We start from the raw sequence: 25,365 nt of genomic DNA, 5'->3' as shown, positions 1-25,365 counted from the left end.
ATTGGACGAAAAGAAAAACTAAAATATTGAAACAATGTCACCCAAAGACTTAGTCAATTAGTGCAGCTTCCAGTAACAATTGCTCATACACACATTCAACAATCAATGACATTCACATCATCACATGGTACCCGGTGACTCACAAAGTCAACGTAATAATCACAAATAGATATTACTACCAAATCCATTTTATCATACCTGTGTATCAATTCCATCTATTTTCTCATCTTTGAACAAAACAAAGAAGCTTTGCAATTTTGAAGTTTGAAATTTGAAATTTGAATAATGGGGAGAGCCTTACTTTCTGCTTTCCTTCATGATCAGTTAAACATCTTTCTCCTCCTCACTTCCAAACCTTTCACCATGAAACAACCCAAATATCAACGCAAACTCATCTCTACACTTCAGATGCTAGATACTCTTGTAGATGACGCTGAAGAGAAACAGTTCACATCAAAAGCCCAAGCCCATTCTATCAAGGACTGGCTTAACGCTTTACAGTTTTCTGTTTACAGTTTAGAGGAGCTTCTATGCCAGTGGCAGCAGCATGTTACCACCAAAGCGACTAACACAAATTTTTTTGGAGTATTAATCACAAAATCAAACAAGCCAAGCAAGGACTTAAAAGCTCAAATACTTGACATCATGGATAGGTTAATAGATCTTTCTAAAATGAAGGATAATCTTGGCTTAACTCGACGCGCTACATGGACGGAATCATTGCATGGATTGGTTTCATGTTCTGTTGTTTTGGATAACTATTTCTATGGAAATTATCCGAAAGATTATTTCTATGGAAGAGAACAAGAAGAAAAATATTTGTTTGATATCTTGTTATCAACAACTAGTGAACGGAATGTCAAAGTGATTAACATAGAGGGCAAAAGTGGAGCTGGTAAGACTGGCTTTACTGATGTAATTTACTTCAATCACAAGGTGAGGGAGTGTTTTGAACTTAGAGCTTGGGTCACTGTTCCTTACAAAGTCAAAGTTAGCTTTATTGCTAAGAAAATTCTTGAGGCTGTTACTGAGGAGTTTGTACCTGGAAATGATTTACATGAGTTAACTATGAAGTTAAAGGAAAGCTTTCAACGGAAGAAATTTCTACTTGTGTTGGATGATATCAGGTACTCAATTTGTCCTTAACTAGTGTGCTGCCCGTGCGACGCACGGGTGGAATCACCGTCAACCACAAACTACACAGTGCCACCATGACACATGAACAAAAACTAAAACTATGAAAGTTATAAATTTTTTGGATAAGTTCTTGCACCAATTCTTTTAGGATAACAATTACATTTATGACATTCCTTATATTATTCTTGTTCTATTTCGAGTTATGAAATTAATTTCAAGTTTTATAATGTGTTATGCGACTACTTGTAGTGAATTGAATAAGAACTATTGTTTGAAGGCGAAGTTTCACTAATGTGAAGAAAAAATTGATCGGTTTATCGATAGGCTGAACAATAATGCACACACACTACACACCACCAGTCCCCATGACACATGATTGCAAACTACAACTATGAAAGTTACAATTTTCTTGGATGAATTCTTGCACCAATTCATTTGAAATAACACAGGAAATATTTTCTTAAAAGTCATTTATGTATACGAAAGAAAACTCACAAGACAGACAACTAAATTACAAAGGAACTGTATAATATGAAATTACTAAAAGTCATTGGGGGAAAAAAACTACATTTTTTTGGCTTTTTCTTGCAAAGTCCACGCTATCCCAACATTTTAGGCTTTTGCAACCCCTGTGTCCGGTAAAACCACTTCGACCGCAAACACCATCCCATTAAAAAATAGAAGAGAATGAAACTTTGCTAGTCCTTAAGATTATTAGTTATTAATCAGTATAATTAAATTTTGATCGGGTATCGAACCAAACAAAGTAGGCATTCTCTACTTCTACTTAACAAAATTTGTGGAAGAATCGCACCAAAATAGGTATTCAATTATTTTTTTTTTTCATTTTTCTTTCTATAGACAGTTCTGCATTTCTTATATTTTTTACTTTATTTATATTATCTTTTTGCAAAATCTTGTGTCCCATATTTCTTCTTCGTTTTCCAAAATTAAGTAATTTGTTTTTTGGTTGTGTTAGATTTGAATTAGAGCACCAACTGATGTTCTCTGTTAAATTGATATGGTACATGCATTGTGTCAAATAGATGTATCCCTTGTGGAGGGAACCTAGGATAAGTATGTTAAATTGTTTTAGTGCTCTATGTTTTATTTTTCCCTCTTCGTTTATGTATTGTTCTTGAAAAATCAAAATTGAATCGACCAGACGCTTAGTTCAGTTAGTTATATAAGGACATTTTTGTTTTTTGTTTTTAATTTGAATATCTTAAGCCTTCTATTATATGAGACTACTATCGATTTGAGTTATAGAATCTAAAAACTGTGATTTTCCTCAGTTCATCTTAATGATTTTGTTTCAAATGTCCATGATAAAAATTTAGTTGTGTTGAAATGTTATATAAAATGCATTTAATCAATGCTATTGTCGACGAATGAACTAAATTTTACACTAATATTTATTGAATTCTTTTTTTCTCTAATTCTTTTTCTACTGGTGACATCTCGTAAATTAAATGATTTGTTCACTACTACAGAAATCAGTTTTCACATCAGTTGGAAACTACTTTTCACATCAGGTGGCAACTGATGTAAATTGATATGATGTGGAATGTGCATGTCATTTCACATCAGGTACGGACTGATGTAATAGCAATATTTCCACATCAGGCTTTTTTCCCATTGATGTGATACGTTGTTTTTAAAATTTAAGAACAGGGTTTTCACATCAGTTTTATGATAGAAACTGAAGTAAAATAATTATATTTATCATCAGTCTTCTATCCCACCGATGTGAAATCTACACTTTTTTTAAAAAAAAATTATGCTTTATTAATACTGCTTACAAAATCAGCTTGAGACCATGTTCTTTTCTTTTATTTATATTAGAAATATGAAAAAAAAAATGATATTTTAATGCCAAAAAGGAAGCTAAAAAGCTAACAGATACAAAATTTAATTTATAACTCGCACAACTACAAAGACATACAATTATCACTTCAAAATTGAAAAACTCCTATAAGCTAGAAGATCATCAAAATTTAATTTATAACTCGCACAACTACAAAGACATACAATTATCACTTCAAAATTGAAAAACTCCTATAAGCTAGAAGATCATCCCAACCAGGCCATAGTCTGCCACTTCAAAATCATCACTCAATAACAGAGAGGATGGAGGTGAATGTTAGATTTGTCTTGGCTTGTTCAAATATATAAAATGAGAAACTCACAGTTGGATGATAATAAGCATATATCATTCCAATTATCCATATGTATCAATCAAGCCCTGAGCGAAAATGCAATTCATGCAAGCGGGTAAAATGTGATTTAGATGGATCAGGATCAGTATAACCTGCAAGTTCAAAGAAATATTCCTGTAAGCATGATCTGCTGTGCTTTCATGTGTGCACCCAGGAAAAGACGGAAGATGTTACAGTCGGTACAAACCAAATGTGAATAGCAATGCAATAGTTCTGGGAATTGGTATACCTGAGCAAATCTTGCCATGCTAAAATCTTTACGTATATAATAATGTGAGAAGTTTCCAAATCCAGTCATCCAAACATATGCAGCAATGAACAAACGGATTGAATTGTAGATTTCAGATGCAGCAAAGTAATGGTACATCAAGAACAATACCTTTGTTTAAAAAAAAATACCTGTGTAAATTTCAAATGGTAGAAATGTGGAATGTTAGTCACATAAGAGTTGAATAATTGGGGTATATGATCTTTTTAATTAATCAAGTTGGCAGCTCTGAGGAATCTTCTGTATTTGCTCAAACTAGTCTATCTTGTATCACAAAACCTTCTCGAAATATGCTTTCCCGTGCCTTAATTGCCTGCAAACATAAACACTCAAGAAATGAGTATATTTTAATGAACGGTATATGTTCAAAACTCTTACTGAATCTTAATAAGATAGCATGGCCTAAGATGCTAGTTCTCTTTGAGTATGCATATTGACTTGAAAATGTTTAGCTGAGACACCATAATGTAATAATAATATTAATTAATATATAATATAATAAAATATTCCTAGTAAGGTTGAAGGTCAGATCAACAGCCAAATACAAAGAAAGTCACAATATAACACCCATCCATGATTCATGAGAAGAAAATAAACCTAATTAACACACAAATATAACCAAAAGGAAAATCAAACTTAATTAAACAAGCTCTACTACCATACTACTTCTAGTTACTACTAAGTACTTAGCATTAAGAAATACTAAGAACTAGTTAATAACACACACTTTTTTAACCAAGCTAGAATCACTCCCTTAGCAGCTTCAAGTTTGTTGTAATCTATGGATGTGGTGGTAAGAATCCAGCTCCAATTCCATTTCCAGTTCCAGTTCCACCAAGAGTTCCAGGGATAGTATTAGATATTTTAATCGTTAATTTTTAATCGTTAATGTTTTATATTATGTCTATGATTCAACCAAATAACATAGTATTAGATAAATTATAACTACTTATTTTTCTAAAAAAAAAACTATAACTATTTATTCAATGGTGAACACATTTTCATTTTCAATCTGTCATCTGTCATCTGCTCATATTAATATGGTGTAGACATTATGTCAAACCATCTGCGTTGGTGAAAACCATTAAGCAAATTTTATGAACATTTACTATCACCGTTGAAGTATCAATGAATGGCCCAACCAACAAATATTCAGAGAGAGGGTCCTTAAAAATCTTTATTATGTTGACAGAGGAGTTAATTACTACTCCATCCGTCCTTATATGTAAAGAATCCAAAAGAAAGTGAATTACACAAAAATGAGAAGGAATGAAGATTTTTCAGAGATTAAAACCTCCAAAGAACAATCTCAACAGAACACTAGCGAATAACTGAGGAAAGAACTACGACTGTGAATTGTGGAAAAAGAAACTTACAGGATGACGAGGATCAGCAAGCATGGGAAAGAGACCTCTTACAATAAGCGATTGACTTGCCTGTGTCACAAGTTTAATTCATTAGATGGAATTATTAAGGATATAAACAACAGTCAGGGATATTACCATGCAGCCCTTCTAGATGAAGTGAAGCAAATTATAATAGAAGCCTTCACCTTAATAGCAGCTCGTACCTAACAAGTAAAGATTTGCACGTAAGAAGCCCACTTTCAAAGATATATAGACAGGTTGGATTGACTCATTTGAAGTTATCTACTGACATAAGACAAAAGCACTAGCGAGACTATAAAAAGTAAGGAAACGTTCAGATGAAAGTACCGCAGAGGATGCAATAGGTTCCAAGTGGGTCATGGGTTCTCCAACATATTTGACTGTCCTCTTAAAATAAAGGTCTTGATTGAAAACTTTCTCAGCCTACAAGGACATGAAATGGAAGGCAGAAATATTAGTAAACAAATTCATTCACGCAACAGAGCCCATAGAGCAACATAAAAAAGAAAGTACGTGATCAGAAACCATAAAATCACAATAAAGAAATCAATACAAATTCAACATGTTAAACAAAATTAATGAGCTAATGAACTTACCTCTGAACAAATTCTACCAACGGTAGAAATAGTCTCAACAGGGTACAATCCACGTAAAGTCTAGGCACCCAGAAGAATTGCATCACTTCCTGTTTATTTATTAACAGTTAGACAAACATATCCATCCATTGAGTGGTTCTGACAAAAACACAGTACACACGCATTGGAAAAAGAAGCAACAAAAAAAATGCCAAGAAGCACAAATAGCCCGTTTTCGTCACTTCGAGAAGGTCATATCAATTAATAGGCAAGCCAAATATCAACCAGATTGCCTAGTATTCACCAACCAAAAAAGCTGCATCAGATAACCAGCAACTTACCATCTAAAACAGCATTGGCAACATCAGTGGCTTCAGCACGAGTTGGTCTTAAGTTATGAGTCATGCTGTCCACACCACGTGTAAGCACGGCAGGTTTCCCAGCCATATTACACTTGTGAAGGGCAGATTTTTGAAATAGAAAAACCTACAAACACAAATGGAAGTTTGATAAGTTATATTAACATCAATGCAACAGTAGGTCTTATAACTTTTCAGCATCCACCAATTGGAGGAGACAGTCTCTAGAATATAGTTATCATGAAGGGCAAATTCATAGGTAGCAATTTTTTAGCTGATTTGACTCAATTAAACAATCTATTCCATTAAAATTTATAAGTATGCAGCATAGATAGAGAAAAATCTCTTCTTTTATTTGGGAGCTTTTGGTCTATACCTCTAGACCCCCACCATAGATGTCTGGAATGTATTTTTTAAATGTGGAGTACTAGTTAGACCAAAATAAACTTATTTATTGTTATGAGAATGCAAGACAACAAGCACGACAAACTACAAAAAGAATTTCATCAAGAAAACTAACCTTCTCTGGTGGAAGATCAATGCCCAAATTTCCACGAGAAAGGATAATACCATCAGCTTCTTGCATAATCTCATCAAAATGGGTCAATCCCTAAGAAATAAAACAGATGTAAATGTATTTATATACAATTGACGAAGCCTAGCCAATAAGAATATAACTTAAACCAAAATGAAGATATGTAACTCACCTCAACATTTTCAATCTTCGCAAAAATTTGTGTCTGGCTAAGATCGCCTAACTTTGAAAGGAAGTCCTGAGCCTGCATTGAAATAACATATGAAGGCCTCTTAATACTTGATATAAATTGAGTATAAGGTAACCAATTCAAGTAAACAATCTGTTACCTCGCGGACATCTTTAGCATGCCTAGTATATGACAATGACAGAAAATCAATTTTGTTTTTAACTCCCCAGGTGCTTATAACCTGAAAAGATAATTACATTGACCGGGTTATTGTTCACTTTGCATGCCTCTCAAATTCACATTGATTTACCTACCCTTACGGAGAAAGACAAGGAGGTAAGTTCCATTTTTCATTCGATGTGTGAATTATAAACATTTTACGACACATGTGTTCGCTGTGTCTAGAAGTTTTGGGGTTAATAATAAATAATATCAAACTCCAACTATCTTAAAATCTGATAAAATCTGATAAAGCTTACAGATTGGTAAAGCTTCACGTCACCAAATTTCCAAGCGAGGTTTTACGTCTGTTAATGGCAGGAACGACGACGATGTTTGTTCGTGAAAGCAGGAAAACGGATATGATGACAGTTCAGCGAAAGACTACAACAAATCTCTGAAAACGGTCCAGATCTGTGAAAACACAAACACTATGAGAAAATGAATAAATTGATTAACTACAACTCCATCAACTATCACATATCTATATATGAATAATCGAGTTCAGCAAAACCATCAAAATTGTTAAAAACAAAACACAAACACCCTAAATTAGGTTTTCAGTTGCCAAATTCAGAACACGAAAATACTGAAATCGATGAATTGCAATTGAAACAAGAGCAAGAGAGAAAAAACAGATCTAGAAATTGGAAGTGAAGTTGAGAAACCTAACCAAACAATGAAGGTAAAATCGAAAAAGGAGAGGCACCGTATATGGCCGCGAGAACCACCCTAAGAGATGAAAATTGTGCCGTAAGAGTGAACATATAAAAAGGGATCTGTGAAAATGGCGATGGATCTGAGGTCAGGTTCTTGTTCGACGGCCAGTGAGAGAGGTGAGAGAGAAAAAAAAATATGAGAATTGTGTTTTAGGAGGAGAGGCCAAAGGAAAATAGTGATAAATTGGTTTTCCCCTCATGTGTTTTTCTCCACTGATGTAAAATACCAAATTTACTCAAATTACGAAAATGCCACCGCGTGTTTTTCCCTTCATCTCAATTATGCACTGATGTAAATGGTATATGCTACTAGGAATTCCCTTCATTTGCTTATGCCAACTGATGTTAAAACTCACACTGTGTATCTTTCCCTTCAGATATTTCCCCTGCTGATGTGAAAACTAAAACCCCCTTGATGTTAAATGTGTATTTTGTAGTAGTTTAAAGACTTAGTCCTGTTTAGAGTTAATTTGCATATTAATAAATATGAATATCACTTATTTGTTGGTTAACATTTAAGACTATTTGAATATCTCTCAAAAAAAAAATTTAAGACTATTTGAATAGAATGCATAGAAAGTTTTGGATAAGAAGTAAAAAATGATTTGATCATGTACATAAACCTTTGAAACCTTTGAAGCTAACCTCACGAGTTTAGCCTATTAATTTTTGTGGGACCATTAAAAAATTATAGAAAAAGAGGAATCAGGCAAAATTGAAGGCCTACAATTCATAGGCTGCAATAGGGTTTTTTGTGGGACACCCCCTATGAAAAACTTTGAGTTGAATATTTTATTCAACTTTAATTGTGGTGTCTTTGTTAGTGTATTTTCTTCAATCTACAGTGGATTTGGCTATTCTCAATTGTATAAGAGTTTGGATTACAAGATCATTAATTATAAGAATTTTTCATAATGGCTTATGAAAATAAGTTGAAACAGCTTATGGACATGTCATAAGTTATTTTCATAAGCTTTCACAAGTGATTTAATAAGTTGTTAGTAGGTAGGTAGTTAGTTTTTTTAATTCTTTACAGTATCTATGTATATATAGCATCTCATGTACTCATGTCATATGTTATCTTTTAATCAATCAATATGAAATTCTAAGGAGTTTTTATCTCTGTCAAGTTCTCAAGCTTATTTATCTTGCGAAATGAATCTTGATCTTCTTATTCCTTTCATTTGTAACATTAGGATTGAACATGATGATGAATCCGAGAATTGGAACATGCTCGTTGATTCTTTGTCTGAAGCAGCAACAGAAGGGAGTGCCATAATATTCACCTCAAATCCTGATGATTCACTGCATGTGCCACACGCTAATCATACCTTCCATCTAGGTCTGCTGTCATCAGAGAATTCATGGTCAATATTTTTGGTGCATGCTTTTGGACAGATGGATCTTAACAAGCATCCAGAGCTAGTAGCAGTTGGAAAGGAAATAGTCAACAGATTGGGAAACCTTCCCTTGGCTGCAAAAATGATTGGGAGCCTCTTACAAGATAAGGTACATCTCAGTGAATGGGTTGATGTATTGAGGAGCAAATTAATTGATGAAGGTGATTTGAATCTACCTGTTCCCGCTTTTCTTGTACTTTGTTACCTTGATCTCCCTGCAGAGCTTAAACGTTGCTTTGCTTATTTATCATTGTTTCCAAAGGGTTATGAGTTTAAGCAGAAAGAGGTGATCCTCTTGTGGATGGCACAAGGCTTTCTTCAAAACTCAAGCTCTAAATCCAATCACAAAAGCATGGAAGACATTGGTGATGAGTATTTTGGTTATCTAATAATGAGGTCATTTTTGCAACCCTTTGGTTCTGGTTTAAGTTTTACAATGCATAATCTGGTTCATGATTTGGCAACATATGTGTTTGGAGAATCATACAAGCACCATTTGTCATATTTCAGAAGCACACAGGATTTTCCAGAATCATTTGTCGATACAAAAAGAAAACTGTTAAGAACTATTTTGCCGGTATGTTTGCCTCTTGAGCGGGCTCCTAGCCATATCGACCCATTTGCATTGGAGGAAAGTATAAAGTATCAGTTGAATCCACATTTCTTCCGGACCCTTTCTTTGTCACACTATGACATTACTTACTTACCTAATTCCATTGGAAGATTAAGTCATCTTTGTTACCTTGACCTTTCTCACACTGCATTGGAGACCCTTCCAGATTCCATTTGTGATCTCTGTAATTTGCAGACACTTATGTTGACAAACTGCAGTTCTCTCACTAGTTTTCCTCCAAGAATATGCAATTTGATAAACTTGCGTTGCCTTGATGTCAGAGATAGTGGTGTGCAAGAGATGCCTTTGGAAATGAACAAAATGACAAGTCTTCGGACATTGACTGATTTCATTGTATCTAAAAAAGAAACAAGACTCGGAGGTTTAGCAACTCTTTCCAATCTCAAAACATTGACCATTTCAAAGCTCGAAAATGTGGATTTAGCTATAGATGCTTCAAATGTCAAACTCAAAGAGAAAAAGAGACTTGATGATCTTATGCTTCAATGGGGAAATGGTGAAGATTCCAACGGTCATGCAATAGAAGTACTTGAATATCTAGAACCACACAAAGGCTTAAAAAGACTAACAATTGAGTCTTATGGAAGTGAAAAATTCCCAAGTTGGTTGGGGGATCCATCTTATTGGGCATTACAATTAGTAGATCTCCGACATTGTAAAAATTGCGAGTCATTGCCAGCACTTGGGCAGCTGCCACTTCTTAAAGATCTCTTTATTGAGGGGTTTACCGAAGTTAGATCCATAGGCCATGAGTTTTATGGAACTGTGACTGCTTCACATAAGCCATTTCAATCTTTAGAGACTCTGCAATTTTGGGATATGATGGAATGGAAAGAATGGAACATATTAGAAGGTCTTGAATTCCCTTATCTCATTGAGCTTTATATAATAAGGTGTCCCAAGCTAGAGAGAAGTTTACCAAAACAACTTCCTTCTTTACAGAAGTTGGAGATATCTGGATGCCATAACCTTGTTGCTCCACTTCCAACGGTTTCAAATACATGTGAAGTGTTTGTACATGACAGTAATGAAACACTGATGAGAGATGTTGTTAATACTCATTCACAAGCATCATTGCGCCGACATGTTGTAATTTCTGAAGAAGTACAGGAAATCACCCCACAATCCTATTCTGGTTTTCCTAGCAATAAGTATACAATTGGCTCTTCTTTAGGTGAGATAGAAGAAATTGCTCACGAAGAAAGGATGGAAACTGAATTCCCACGAAGCAGACTACCTCCTAACCCTGCATCATTCGATTCAATAAGAATCCCAAAACCACGACAACTAGTTTCCTCTAGCATACGCAGTCTACAAGTTGGAACCAATGATAATTCTAGCATCCAACAACAAATAGATCCACAGTCCTCTTCATTGGCTAAAGATAAAATTCCAATGACCACTCAAGCTGATACATCAACAACGACAACAGTCAATGACCGTCCATCACAAGATATTGATGATGAACGATCGTCTTTTGAAATACTAAAAGTTACAACTGTATCACAATTGAGGTTATTGCCGTCCAATCTGCAAAGCCTAAAAATTGAAGGATGTGAATTATTAGAGTTCCTTCCAAGTGATTTGCTAGGTGGATTACCCGTTCTTCGAGAATTATATCTGATCAATTGTTCTTCTCTTAGATCCTTCCCTTACTCAGCTTCTTTAGAAACACTTTACATCCGAAACTGTAGACAATTGGAACTTATTCCATCTTTAGAATCAAGAAAGAAGCTTGCTTTTCTCCAACATTTATTCATAGGGAATAGTTGTGATTCACTCACTACCTTGAACTTAAATTTTCTCCCTAAACTCAAAATCCTTTGTATATGGAATTGTTCCAATCTTTCATCATTTGAATTTAGAGGGGAATTTAGTGGTGATCTTGCATCACTTGAGTCTATAGAAATTAGAGATTGCACGGGATTGAGGTCTTTCCCGGATGAAGGACTACATACACCAAATCTAGAATCCATGTTCCTTTACAATAGCAAAAATCTTACCAAATTGCCCAATTTCATGAACTCTCTCACATCTCTAAAGTCATTATATTTACATAGATGTCCACTAATTGAATCTTTCCCATTTGGGGGCCTGCCTTCAAGTTTAACTCTACTTTCCATTTCCTATTGTGACATACTTACTCCACAAAAGAATTGGGGGTTGGAAAATCTTGAATCTCTCACTCATTTTGAGATCGAAGGTGGATGCATAGGCATGGAGTCATTTCCAGATGAGAAAATACTTCCTAGAAATATCATTTCTCTGCGCATCAGCACATTGAAGTCTCTGAGGAAGCTTGACTACAATGGATTTCAACACCTGAATGCACTTCATACACTTGAAATTAATTGTTGTGACATACTACGGTCTTTGCCGGAACAAGGGTTTCCTTTCTCCTTAGATCATTTAAGTATCCAGGAGTGTCCAATGTTGACTCCAAGACTTAAACCCAAAGTAGGAAAGGAGTGGCACAAGGTAGCTTGTATCCCGCACATACAAATCGATGACCAAGTACTCTCTTGAGTTGAATTCTTTCTAAGCTAGGCATTTGGATTGGTTGATTAAAATGCTGCGATTAGATAAAAAATTGTTACTAGGGTCTTTTGAAAACTGTATTGCATTGTAATTTCCAAAATGAACTGATAATTCATTCCTTTAGACTTCACTTTCTCTAGATAACTCCGTAAACTAATATCTGTTTCACTCATTACTTCTAATATTTTTGTGCATTTACATAGCATAGAAGAGGACAATGAGTAGATTTGTCACTTACTATATGACAATCTGTGACCATGTATCTAACATTTCTGCATATTACATTCTGAGATTTATTAGTGTGTCATGCATAATGTTCCATGTTCATTATGATTGAAAAGGACCACATTATTGTAAACTATAAAATTGTTTTGTTACATAAATTCATTTTGTGGCTAGCTGTGAAGTTGATAAATTGTAAATGGGAGGTGCTTTTTTTAATAAACAATACCACTTTGCGCTGCAAAGCTTGAAGTATAAAGTAGAAAAATAATTCGTACAAGTGCAATTTGGTTCTAACCTGTTGTTAGTTAGAATCTCTAAGTACAAAATGAACGGGCTTCTGCTTAAGCTTCCTTCAAAATCTGATTTTTGTTTTGTTTTGTGGTCTTCATTTTGGTAGAGAGAAAGAAATGATGATCATTGTGTGACTGTAAATCGATCTTAAAAAGCTAGATTTCTCAATTCCTGCGAGTATTGGAAAGGTTAAGTTTGTGCATTTTCTTCATTTCATTTGCATCTGTTTAGTTTCTATTTATAGAGGTATTGATTTATTTTCTTTTGTTCGCCTATTTTGTTTTCATGTAGATTGTAAATAATGGTAAACAACGTTTTCTTCCTTTGCTGCTTAAAAAAAAATATTCCTCCTTAACTGAACAATAGGTCACATGAAATTTAGGCCGCGTGTACTAGATTTCTAAGCAATAAGTCATTTCAAATACATTTCATTTTCTCTTCAGCATTCTACATTTCAGCCAGTGTTTATCAGCTTTAGAATTAGGTTTATTCTATGGTCATTCATTTAAATTTCAGTTTGATCTATTTTGACATGCATCACAATAGCAAGTTTAGAATTATATATATGCTATGGTCATTCTGCATTTAATTAACCAATTTTGATGTATGCATTACAAGAATTAGCATATCATCTATATATAGAGGGTAGACGTATTTTGACCAAGAAGCGTCAGTCTGATTCATTTGTCGCATATCATAAATAGTATTAGTGGCAATTTAAGGGTGCTGCTATAGTGTTTAAAGTTAGAAGCTTCTATAGTGTTTGTGGTCATTGCACACATTGCTAGCATAGCTTAAAATGGTTAATTTTTGGTTTTTTCTGTTTTTATTAGTAATGCATTTGAGTTAGTATTAATTCACTTTTTATACACCTCATTTTTGTGCAGTTTATTTGTATGCTTAATTGATTTATTTCTACGGATCTACCGCTGTGTAACTTTCACTATCATTTCTACATTGTTATGTTAGAGAACATTGTAACAAACCATTATCACATCTAATTTTGTTACTTCAGTTTTTCAAGTCTTCAATCTATGCCTCTCGAGACAACATTTGATAGTATTGATTGAAATGTCATTGTTCTCTGTTAGTAATTTCATATGGTTTTTATGTAAATTGAGTAATGACTAATGAATGTGTTTTGATTATAACAATATTGCTGCTGTTGTTGCGCGATCTACTAGAACATGCTGATATTTAGCCTTCTATTGTTGATCGCTTTTTTATCAATGTGAATTCTACCTTCTCCTCTCACTATCAGGCTGTTGTTTTGGATATTAGTGCAACCATCAAGTCCACAATACTATAATGCCTTTGATTTATGGATATGGAAAAGACTTGCTTAAATATAGTATTATCCTTAAGCTTCTCTTAGACTTGCTGCTCTATTATCTTTTAGATTGCTTCTCTTTTACTTCTTTGACTTTTTGTAGTTTTGATTTCATCTTCGATAATGGTAAAGTTATACAAGAAAACTCGTTTCAATTTTAGTTATATTTTCAGCAATCTTGTTTTATATTTAGAATTATGAGACATTCCAGGTTTATATAACGTTGTGTTTGCAGAAACAATTCTATACTTGAACTTATGAATTGGAGTTTTCCGTTTCACATCTCCTTGTGTTTTTTCTGTAATCTTTTGATTCAAAAGATTTTTCGAATTTTAAAAATAGGGGATGTTTGTGTGACAGTATGAATGTAAACAAAACTCGTTTTAATTCTTTAATAATTTGTTCGACTTTTCTCTATTATACTCTCTTTAATTTGCTAAAATCATTTAGTTGAAGTGCTGTTAAATAGCAGCCATGAAAGAATGGCATGGCAATGATATGCAAGAAGAATTGCTTTCAATAAATTACTAAACTTTGAAGTTATTACAATACAAATATATCTTGAATATACATTGAAACATTGACAAGATACCTAAGATATCCAACTAATGCATCTGATCTAGTCTTCAATGATTCTGAAGGGTATGCGAGAGACCATACTCCAGTATTCCCGTGTCCTTTTTACATAGCAGTTTTAACAATGGACATGCTCTGATAGTAAGATGAGAAAGGGAGTTAACTAGTGTGTCTAAAGGAAGAGATCCAAGGTTAGCACAAGCTTTAATCTTCAGAGTTTTGAGAGATGTTAGGAACTGAACTCCTGTATTCTCTAGTGAAGTGAGACTAGGAAGTCCACTGATGTGAAGAGAAGTTAGAGATGTCATTGTCTGAAGACACCATGCACTCTCAGATGAGAAATCAACGCATTTGATGATAGAAAGTGACTCAAGTTTTGGAGCATGCAACCCTCCTTCAGGAAAGTGAGACAGTTTGGAGCACTGTTTCAATTTTAACTTCCGAAAATATGGGAGAGTACTGTTTGGAGCACAAGAAATAAAATTGAGATTGTTACAATTTTGTACATGTAAATCTTCAAGTTTGTGGAAAAGGGATAGCGGAAATGAGACCAGAGAATCACAACATCTTAAGTGTAATTTTTCAAGGGAAAAATAGTAGTGAGATTCCAGCATCAAACTCTGGGGATGAAATAATTGTAAATTTCTGCACTCATAGATTTCAAGTGACTTTAGCGTACTTGGTAGACCGTTCATAGCGATTGTGACAAGAGATGAGCAGTTGTTTATGGCAATGATTTGTAGACATTTATTTCCCTGCATCATTTTCTCAGATAATGATACTAATGTATCACAACCGGTCAGCGCTAATTCTCTCAGTCTTGGAACCCATGGCATTGGACTTGTTAGAGCTTGGCATCCAGTGATCACTAATTTATCTAAGGAAGGAAGGTGGTGAGGTAGCTTTTTGGTGAATTTTGGACATCTCTCTATGTAAAGCTCTAGGAGTGAAGGGAACTCCACATTCTCTTCAAATCTATGGGTTGACCATTCTTCCCAACTGGGCATGTCCTCAAATTTCATAATTTTCAATGATTTGAATGGCTCAATTGCATTCCCATAGAATTCAAGACCAACCTTTTGTAAACTTTTCATCTTTGATATACAAAGTTCTTCGAGGCAGGACAATTGTCCAAGTGATGGCAGTGACTTGCAATTTTCACAACTAGTTAGTTGTAGAGACACCATACTAGAAAATGGAGAGTTCCCTAACCAATTTGGCAATTTTTTGCCGCCAAAATTCTGGATTAGAAGTCTCTTCACATTTTCATGTGGCTCAAGCATGTCGAGTACATTAGTTTCACTCTCTTCATCATGAACTGTAGTTGACCACTTGAATTCTAGTTCATGAAGATATTTCTTACTCTTCAACTGCGCATTAGAAGCTTCTATTGCATCAATTACATTTTGTAGGCTCCCAATCGAAAGTGCTCCGTGGAGTTTTGAAAGCTTCCCTAGCTCACTAATTTTCGATCCCCTTGCATTGCCTACTGTAAAATTGGTCAAAACTTGAAGAGACTTTAATTTACCAAATTTTGGAGGCATTGATGTAACGGTGCTTCCACTAATATCAAGTTGGCGCAAGTTGATGAGGTTGGACATGTTTTGTGGTAATATAGTGAGACAACGACAACCGGATAACAACAATGTCTCCAAGTTATACAAAGTGCTAACAGAATCAGGCAAACACTCAATTCCCGTGAAAGAAAGATCCAAATACCGCATATGCATCAAAATTCCAATTGAATCTGACAAGTTTGTAATTGGATAATGAGACAAAGAGAGCACGCGCAACCGTTTCAATTTTGGTAACAAAATTGAAACCATGCTAGTAATTGAAGAGGAGTAAACAAAGTATGAGAATTTGAACGGTATGAAGGTTCTAAGCTGTTTAAATTCAGAGAAGATCTCAAACTTTTCTGGATCATCATATATGCCTTGTAAATAAGATAAATGGCGAACACTAGTCGTGATTTTTCTTGGATTGTTATCATCTAAGTTGTAACAGAATTCGCCTGCAACAAATTGTGCTACATCATGGATAAGGTCATGCATCATATAATGTGATGCATGGTAGGTTGATTGATAAAAGAACGATCTAGATAGTAATTCTTCAAAGCATTCTTCTCCTACATCTTCCATTCTCTTATCCGTTCTTTGTTGTGGTAGGATACCTTCAGCCATCCATAAATAGATCAAGTTCCACTTTTTTATTTCATATCCTTTAGGAAATATGGAACAATAAGTAAAACATCGCTTTAAATGAGAAGGTAGATGACTGTAGCTCAGTCTTAAGGCAGGAAGAATGCTACACTTATCAGTTGGTAACTCCCATATCCTACTATAACATATACTTTCCCACTCCCCAACATCTTTTGTACGTAGGAGACTTCCTAGAGCTTTTGCAGCTAGAGGGAGACCATTGCACTTTTTTACTATTTTTTGGCCAATTTGAGCCAAGATTGGATGCTCAGTCGGGTTCACTGATTTGAATGCATGACTAGCGAATAACTTTCAAGTATCTTCATGAGATAAATGTGAGAGGGGATGATTTATATCAGCACCGATCAATGTTGCAACACTTTGACTACGCGTTGTGACAATGATTCTACTACCATAGTTTCCTGATAGAAAGGGTCTTTGGAAGATATCCCAGTCAAGAAAGTTCTCATTCCAAAACCCATCAAGAACAAGTAGAAACCTTTGTCCGGCCAGTCTATCCTTAAGTTTGATTTGGAGTATATTCAAGTCTGAAATATTAGAATACAACAAAGTGAAAGACTCAAAAAAATTTCTGGTTATTTCATTCACATTTGAAGTCTCTGACACCGAGGCCCATGATCTAGATTGAAAATGGTTCGTCACCCGTTCATCATTGTACAAAATTTGAGCAAGAGTAGTCTTTCCTACCCCTCCCATTCCAACAATCGCTACTACCTGCCAACATCTCAATTATTTGATCCATAAGTTGGAAAGTCAACATGATTTTCCATTTGACAACTAGATTTGGGAGCGATCTTCCCAAACCAGGAAATTGCTTGCTTTCAATTAGTTGACTAGTTCATCTATGCAATAGAAAAAGTTAAATCTAGTTATTAGGGATTTAGGTCACTCCTCCTATGTCTAAGCGTCAAGGAAACTGATTAGATATAACCTGATCATCTTATAATTTTTTCTGGACCAGCCATTTTGCTTCAATTGTTAGGGAAATTTTTTCCAAACTTCCAACATAACTTTGAAGAACACAACCGGGAAAAAAATAACAAACATGAATTTGTGCCATCTGTGCTCTATCTTTAATTTAGCTCAGGGCAACTTAGCATTAATGAAGAAACTTTTTGGAATAATGCCAGGTAAAGGTAATAAAATTTTAAAGGAGTGATATCTCCTATGAGGCTATGAATAGGAATAATGGATGGAATGGGAAAAAAGCAATTCAGAAAAAAGGGCAGGTTTCTGTCGGCTTGTAATTCAAACCTTAATCATGTTTGTTTAGTTAGGGTTAGTTACTTGTTTCTTAAGTAATTAATTGTTTTTCCTATTTTCTAGCTAGTTTGTTACACCTTTGTTTGTTACTTGGTGTGCAAGTATTAGAGGAACACCTTTGTGTGTGTCTATATATATATATATATATATATATATATATATATATATAATTTGATTCCTCAATGAATAAAGCTAATGCAATTTCATAATTCATCTTTCCCTTAATCTCTTAATCCCTCATTCTCTCTGTCCCATAACTGTTTTCTTCATTCTCAAGTTATAAACACATAAACCCTAATCCATTTGTTTCCCCTAACAATTGGTATCCAAAGCCATACATTACTTTGATCCAAGAAGAAGAACAATCATGAATTCCAATGGGAATATTGTTGCGCACTTACCAATCCTTGATGGAAAGAAGAATTGGGACAGGTGGGTGAAACAGATGAGAGTCATCTTTAGATTTCAAGATGTTCTCGAGATTGTTAGCAATGGAATTGAAGCACTTTCAGAAAACCCCATTGATGTTCGAAGAAACGTACATAAAGAAGCTAAGAAGAAAGATTGCAAGGCTCTCTTTTACATTCATCAGTGAATGGACAACAAGGTGTTTGAGAAGATTGTTGAATCAGATAGTTTCAAGGAAGCATGGGATACTCTTGTGGAGATGACGAAGTAAAGAAGATTAGGCTACAGTCATTGAGAAGACAATATGAATTGCTTCAATTGAAGAAAGAAGAAAAGATGGAAGATTATTTCTCATATATCCTAGCAATCACAAACCAGATGAAAATATGTGGTGAGACTCTTTCTGATAAAGCAGTTATGGAGAAAATCCTGAGAACCCTTCCATTTCAATTTGATCACTTGGTGATAACCATTGAAGAAACCAAGGATTTGAACGAAGTAAAGATTGAAGAACTTCAAGGAGCATTAGAAGCTTATGAGATGAAAATTACTGGTAGGAAAGAGGAGAAAGATGAAGAACAAGCACTTCTTGCAAGATTCAAGCTAGAAGAATCCAAGAAAGAATTTTGGAAGAAGAGAGCGGGAAAGAATCATTAGAAGCTTGGTGACAAGCCTGAATTTTCAAAGAGTGGAGGTGAATATTCAAAGAATCAAGGGAAGAAATTTGACAAGAAGAATGTACAATGCTTTAATTGTGATAAGTATGGAAATTATGCTTCTGAATGCTGGTTCAACAAAGATAGAAAGGGAAAGAACAAAAAGCAAGAAGCAAATGTTTCTCAAGAAGATTCACATTTTGATGATGATACAGTCATGTTAATGGCTACTACAAGTGATAAATAATCAGAAGCAATATCAGATACTTGATATCTTGATACTAGATGCTTAAATCATATGACTGGTAAGAAGGAATGACTAAGTGAATTTGATGATAGCAAGAAAACAAGTGCGAGATTGGCTGATAGCAGAAGTATGAAAGAACAAGGTATGGGGAATGTAACCATACAAGGCAAAGATGGAAAGAATGCAGTGATAGAGAAGGTGCTCTATGTTCCTAGAATTAAGTGTAATCTCATGAGTGTACGTCAACTCATAGAGATAGGTTATTTAGTAACAATGGAGAATGATACATTGAAGCTGTACAATCAAATGAAGAAGCTTATACTGCAGTCAGATCTTACAAAGAATAGAACTTTCAAAACCAACATAGTGATTAAGGAGAAAATGTGCTATAAAGCTTCAGTGAAAGATGATGAATCTGAACTTTGGCACAAAAGGTATGGACACTTGAACTATAGAAGCTTATGTTTACTGAAAACTAAGAATATGGTGATTGGGGAGTTAAATGTGAAGATCTCTGGAAAATCATGTAGCATATGTTTAGTAGGGAAGCATTCTAGATCATCTTTCAAGTCTGAATTGAAGATGAGTGTAAAGCATGTACTGAATGTAGTGCATTCTGATATATGTGGACCTATAGAAGTTCCTACTTATAGTGGAAATAGATATTTCATCACATTTGTGGATGAATACTCAAGGATGTTATGGTTATACTTGATAAAGCTCAAGAGTGATGCTTTGGAAGTATTTCAGAAGTTCAAGGTGCTATCTGAGAAACAAAGTGGTATGAAGCTTAAGAATCTTAGAATAGATGGAGGTGGTGAATATACCTCTAGAGATTTTGAATCTTACTACACAAATTAGGGTATAATCCATGAAGTTACAGCTTCTCACACTCATCAACACAATGGTCTTGCTGAAAGGAGGAATAGAAGTCTGCTTGATATGGCCATAAGTATGTTGAACGAGAATAAGCTACCTCATGAATTTTGGGGTGAAGCAGTAAACACTGCAAACTATATTCTAAATAGATGTCCTACTAAGAAGATGAAGGATAAGGTGCCTGAAGAGATTTGGTCAGGAAGGAAACCTTCAATTAGTCACTTGAAAGTTTTTGGTTCAATTTGCTATAAACATGTTCTATATTCTAAAAGAAAGAAGCTAGAGGACAAAAGTGTAAGTTATGATTTTGGTTGGATATATATCATAACCCTGGAGCATATAGATTGCTTGATCCACACTCTAAGAAGATGCAAATAGTAGAGATGTGAAAGTGTTAGAGGAAGAATACTGGGATTGGAATTCAAATGAATGTAGTGTGTCTGAGAAGCAAGTTATCATTGAAGATAACAAAGATCCTGATGAGCTTGTCATAAATAAAGAAGCTATTATTGAAGAGGCATCAGATGAGGAGCCAACCACTATAGCCAGACCACAGAGAAACAAACAAATCCGAAAGAGATTGCAGGATTCTCAAGTAACTGGTGATGATGAGATAGGTTCTGATGGTGAGTTAGTGCATTTTGCAATGCTTGCAGACATTGACCCATTAGGTTACAAAGTTGCATTATGTGATAAAAATGGAAGGAATCTATGATAGATGAGTTGAATTCTATTGAGAAGAATCAGACATGGGAACTGATTCAACTTCCTGATGGTCAGAAAGCTATAGATGTCAAATGAGTTTTCATGTTGAAATTGAATCCTGAAGGGAAAGCTGTGAAGCACAAAGCTGGATTAGGAGCTAGAGGTTTTCTACAGAAGGAAGGTTTTGATTATACTGAAGTGTTCTCACCAGTTGTAAGACATGAAACAATCAGACTGGTTATAGCAGTAGCAACTAGCAATGCCTGGCCTCTATATCACTTCGATGCAAAGTCTGCTTTCATGAATGGTACACTAGAAGAAACTGTGTATGTCACTCAACCCTCTGGCTTCATAATCAAAGGGAAAGAAGAAGACGAAAGTATTGATTTCATTGGTTCATTCAGACACTTATGTCAAAGCAGACCAGACATAAGCTACTCAGTTGGAATTGTTAGCAGATTCATGAGTAACCCTCACAAAACTCAATTCTTAGCAGCTAAGAAGATTCTAAGATACAAAAATGGTACATTGTAGTATGGAATTATATTCCCTGAGGCACAAGAAACTGAGCAGCTTAGCATGATAGGCTACTTAGATGCAGATTGGCGTGGGGATAAAATAGATAGGAGGAGCATTACATGTTTTGGATTCATGCTACAAGGAGCACCTATTTCCTGGTCATCTAAGAAGCAGTCAATTGTTGCTCTCTCAAGATGTGAAGCTGAATATGTTGCAGGCTCATTTGCATCCTGTCAAGCCAACTGGTTGCAGAATGTGTTAGAAGAATTGATGATCAAGCTTAAGCCCCCTATTAAGCTTCTAATAGACAACAAGTCTGCTATAAATCTAGCTAAAAATCCTATTGCACATGGTAATTAAAAGCAAACACATTGAGACTAGATTCCACTACTTGAGGGATCAAGTGAACAAGTGCAAGATCAAAGTTGAATACTGCTCAACATTGAATCAAGTGGCTGATATATTCACTAAACTTGTCAAAAGGGCCCAGTTTCTGAAGCTTAGAAGAGAATTGGGAGTAGTTTGCTTTGAAAGTTTGAATTAAGGAGGAATGTTAGCTTGTAATTCAAACCTTAATCATGTTTATTTAGTTAGGGTTAGTTACTTGTTTCTTAAGTAATTAACTATTTTTCCTAATTTCTAGCCAGTTTGTTACACCTTTGTTTGTTACTCGGTGTGCAAATATTAGAGGAACACCTTTGTATGTGTGTGTGTATATTGATTCCTCAATGAATAAAGCTAATGCAATTTTACAATTCATCTTTCTCTTAGTCTCTTAATCCCTCATTCTCTCTTTCTCATAACTGTTTTCTTAATTCTCAAAGTTACAAACACATAAACCCTAATCCATTTGTTTCCCCTAACAATTTCCACCAACTTAAATTCTCAAGATTTTTTGAAAACAACTTTTGGTTAGATAATGGTATTTATACAACCTTTTTAGACAACTCTATTTCATACTTGTTGTGTTCTTATTCCTCCTCCCTCTCTCTCTCTCTCTCTCTATTGTTGTTGACCAATAAGAAGAAAGAAGAAGAAGGTTGTTTCAAAAGTTGTCACAATATGATTATGATTGTACAAATATCATTACTATTTTGTTTTATTTAGAACAGAAATTATTTTCTCCTCCATTTCTTTGTAAAGTCTCGACTCATATAAAAACTTTTTCCAAATGTTTGATATCAATGATTTTTGCCTTTACGAAAAAATTCTATCCCCACGTTGAAAAGTAGCCAGGCCATTAGCAAAAAAAATGAAGGAGAAAGTAATTTACAACTTAACAAAATTCAGACGTAGTTAAGAAAGAGATTCACTCTGATACCATCTTAAAAATCGTGTGTGGATATAAATGGTGGTTGACCCGATAGTGGAAACCTGATAGCAAGTGACCCAATGGTTTTTGGAGAAGACTCTGATATCATCTTAAGAATCGTGGTTGGATCGTACATAAGTCCACAAAACCAATTTGTGAGGTGAAGATTGTTGAAATTTATCATCATCATATTTACATACACAAGATCGAAGTGGACGGACTCTACTGTATGTTTAATGAATCTATAAATAGTTATATTACATTCATCTTATGGAAGGAAGCAATGTTTAAATACTTCTAAAAAATAAAAAATTAAAAGGTAAGAGTGAGTTAAGCCTCAATTTCAACCGTGTGAATGGTTGAAAGGACTGTGCAATCGTTTTGTTCTTTGACAGCTGAAATGCTAAAGCAAGTCCACTCTGATCTCTTAGAAGGAACTCATGTCAATTGGAATTACACACAAAAAAGCACTATTTTTAAATTCAATTAACTTTATTAATTAAAATATTAAATTTTATTCGTACAGATTTCCTCTGGTTATTATATATGTCAAAACAAATTTTTATGCCTCAATATGAAAATTAATGATTATAATCAAAATGTAAACATTAAGGTAACATTTCTATTAAAAAAATTATGCAAAACACCGTTAAATATTGCACTACTCTCTCGTTGTTGATATTATGCAATTTCAATAATATAAATATCTCTTTATTAAATTTCCACAAATTGTTCCGTTTGATGGTCAGGATAGGGAGGCATGATATGATACATTAATCATATCCTGGTTAAATCTCATGTTTGATGCACCAAAGAGATAGGATAAAATAAACCATTTCCCAATCCTATCATGACTTTCCTTTGTAATTTATATCTTGAGTATAGGCTGAGTTAGAAATTATCCTGATGGGACTAGAATATCATTCCTTATTTATTATCTTGATATTCTGTCATTTTTAAAATATTGTCATTTTTAAAATAATGATAGCATGTATTTTCTATTATAATTAATAACATACCATTTTTACAATATTTAATTAATTTTGAGAGCAAATTTTTCATTTAATTATAATGACATTCTGTTTGTTATCATGTGCGCATCAAACACATGATTGAATTAATGTTTATCATGTCCATATTATATCCTATCTTTATCCAACTCTCTATCCTATCATGCTTTTATCCTATCCTGACCATCAAACGGGCCGTCTCCATCCCATACTTCTAGTTCAATATTTAGAATTTCCACAAATTGTTTAGTCTCCATCCGATACTTCTAGTTCAATATTTAGAATGTTGTTCATATCTTAGTTTTTGATTCTACTAAAATTTTACCAATTGCAAATAGGGAAATAATATCTAGACAAGGATCTAAATAATATTATTTTATTTCTTATTTCATTTTATTACCATCATCTTCCATCATCTTAGAAAGATGAGTACAAAATCCATAACTATAACGTCTGGAAAAATAGATAGAAAAAAATATAATTAATTGTTCCCAACATAATAACAAAAGGGTTTTGCTAGAAGACACCCATGAAGGTGTCTTTTAGCAATCCACACTTCAAGGTGTGATTATCAACTTTTTAGTTATAACTTGCTAAAAGACATCTTCATAAAAGTTTTTTTGACAAACACCTTCATAAAAGTTAGTTGGTGTCTTTTAGCAAATGCCTATAGGATAACTTGCTAAAAAACACCTTCATAAAGGGTGTCTTCTAGCGAAACCTATAACAAAATTATAGGTCGTGGAATTTTTTAGTGAAAACTTACGGTCGCTCAAACACAGCTACAAGCAAGACGAAAGAATTGGGGAGCATATTCCAGCAGAATACAATCTGGTTTGAAAGGTAATTCACACGCATATGCTTGACAATCAGAATGTTGTAAGCAGTCAGTATACTCCGCTGTAATGAAAAAATAGAATAAAATGGTATAAATTAATTTACATAAAACATTATGTAGTAAGTAACGAGAGAAATTTGAAAAGGCTAGAAAACAGCTTACTGTCATTACTCAATGCAACAACAAATAGGGTAAGAAATATAAGCATAACATTAACTAACTTCGTAATTTCAACCATATTTTCTCCCCTTTACAAATAATGAATATTGTATGTTTTTATCAATTTAAAATTTATAATACATTCTTCATACATACATTATATAGATTTTAGCTCTTGTGGAGTTAGTAAAAAAATCTTATGATTAAAATAACAATTAAGTGACTGTTAAGTACATATAGGTGTTGTGTTTGTCCCTTCAGCGCACTTAGTAAAGAGGTCACACAAAAAAATTACCAATCATAATAAGTTATTCTTATTTTAACAGTTTTATAACTTTTCATGATGGAAAAGGATAATAACAAAAAGAGAAGAAATATTGTTTGATTTAATGTGAGACTTAGCCTATAGCAAATCTGTAGCTACTTTATGTTACACTTCAAATTCATTAATTATTCCTCCATAGAGCATAAAAAGTTAAGGGCTAATAATTTTTTTGTCCTTAAATGTATAAGGAGTACTCAGAATGGTCCTTGAATGTATCGAAATTGTAAAATAGTTCTTGAT

At 34.1% G+C, this 25,365-nt stretch overlaps 4 protein-coding genes across 7 annotated transcripts; 2 read left to right on the top strand and 2 right to left on the bottom strand.

Annotated features, from left to right (window-relative positions):
• Positions 1-200: 200 nt before the first annotated feature.
• Positions 201-12,743, top strand: LOC146929187 (putative disease resistance protein At3g14460). Its single transcript, XM_085701227.1, has 2 exons — positions 201-1,127; positions 8,785-12,743. Exons 1-2 carry the CDS (start codon positions 286-288, stop codon positions 12,146-12,148), a joined length of 4,206 nt encoding a protein of 1,401 aa, XP_085557353.1. The 5' UTR covers positions 201-285; the 3' UTR covers positions 12,149-12,743.
• Positions 3,022-24,977, bottom strand: LOC146929184 (pyruvate kinase 1, cytosolic-like). 4 transcript variants are annotated; one of them, XM_085701231.1, is made up of 15 exons: positions 24,804-24,954; positions 24,570-24,703; positions 12,681-12,847; positions 7,130-7,283; positions 6,811-6,891; positions 6,654-6,725; positions 6,467-6,556; positions 5,929-6,073; positions 5,609-5,697; positions 5,340-5,435; positions 5,127-5,194; positions 5,001-5,060; positions 3,756-3,937; positions 3,586-3,611; positions 3,022-3,448 (listed from the first exon to the last, which is right to left on the bottom strand). In XM_085701231.1, the coding sequence occupies exons 7-9, from the start codon at positions 6,530-6,532 to the stop codon at positions 5,669-5,671; spliced, it is 240 nt and encodes a 79-aa protein (XP_085557357.1). In that variant the 5' UTR covers positions 6,533-6,556; positions 6,654-6,725; positions 6,811-6,891; positions 7,130-7,283; positions 12,681-12,847; positions 24,570-24,703; positions 24,804-24,954; the 3' UTR covers positions 3,022-3,448; positions 3,586-3,611; positions 3,756-3,937; positions 5,001-5,060; positions 5,127-5,194; positions 5,340-5,435; positions 5,609-5,668. The 4 variants fall into 4 exon arrangements, with proteins under 4 accessions (XP_085557357.1, XP_085557355.1, XP_085557358.1 ...); XM_085701229.1 differs by having other exon boundaries at positions 3,586-3,937; XM_085701232.1 differs by lacking the exon at positions 12,681-12,847.
• LOC146929186 (putative disease resistance RPP13-like protein 1) lies at positions 14,506-17,528 on the bottom strand. The gene has a single exon (XM_085701228.1). It carries the CDS (start codon positions 16,763-16,765, stop codon positions 14,633-14,635), a length of 2,133 nt encoding a protein of 710 aa, XP_085557354.1. The 5' UTR covers positions 16,766-17,528; the 3' UTR covers positions 14,506-14,632.
• On the top strand, positions 18,716-19,132 carry LOC146929185 (uncharacterized). The gene has a single exon (XM_085707237.1). The coding sequence runs from the start codon at positions 18,716-18,718 to the stop codon at positions 19,130-19,132; it is 417 nt and encodes a 138-aa protein (XP_085563363.1).
• Positions 24,978-25,365: the final 388 nt, after the last annotated feature.

The sequence above is a fragment of the Medicago sativa genome, chromosome 4 (assembly GCF_051527215.1).
Source record: "Medicago sativa cultivar Bolivia chromosome 4, Bolivia_mono, whole genome shotgun sequence".
Classification (NCBI taxonomy): Eukaryota; Viridiplantae; Streptophyta; class Magnoliopsida; order Fabales; family Fabaceae; genus Medicago; species Medicago sativa.
The sequence above is the reverse complement of the archived record's forward strand: the minus strand, read 5'-3'. Positions and strand labels throughout refer to the sequence as shown.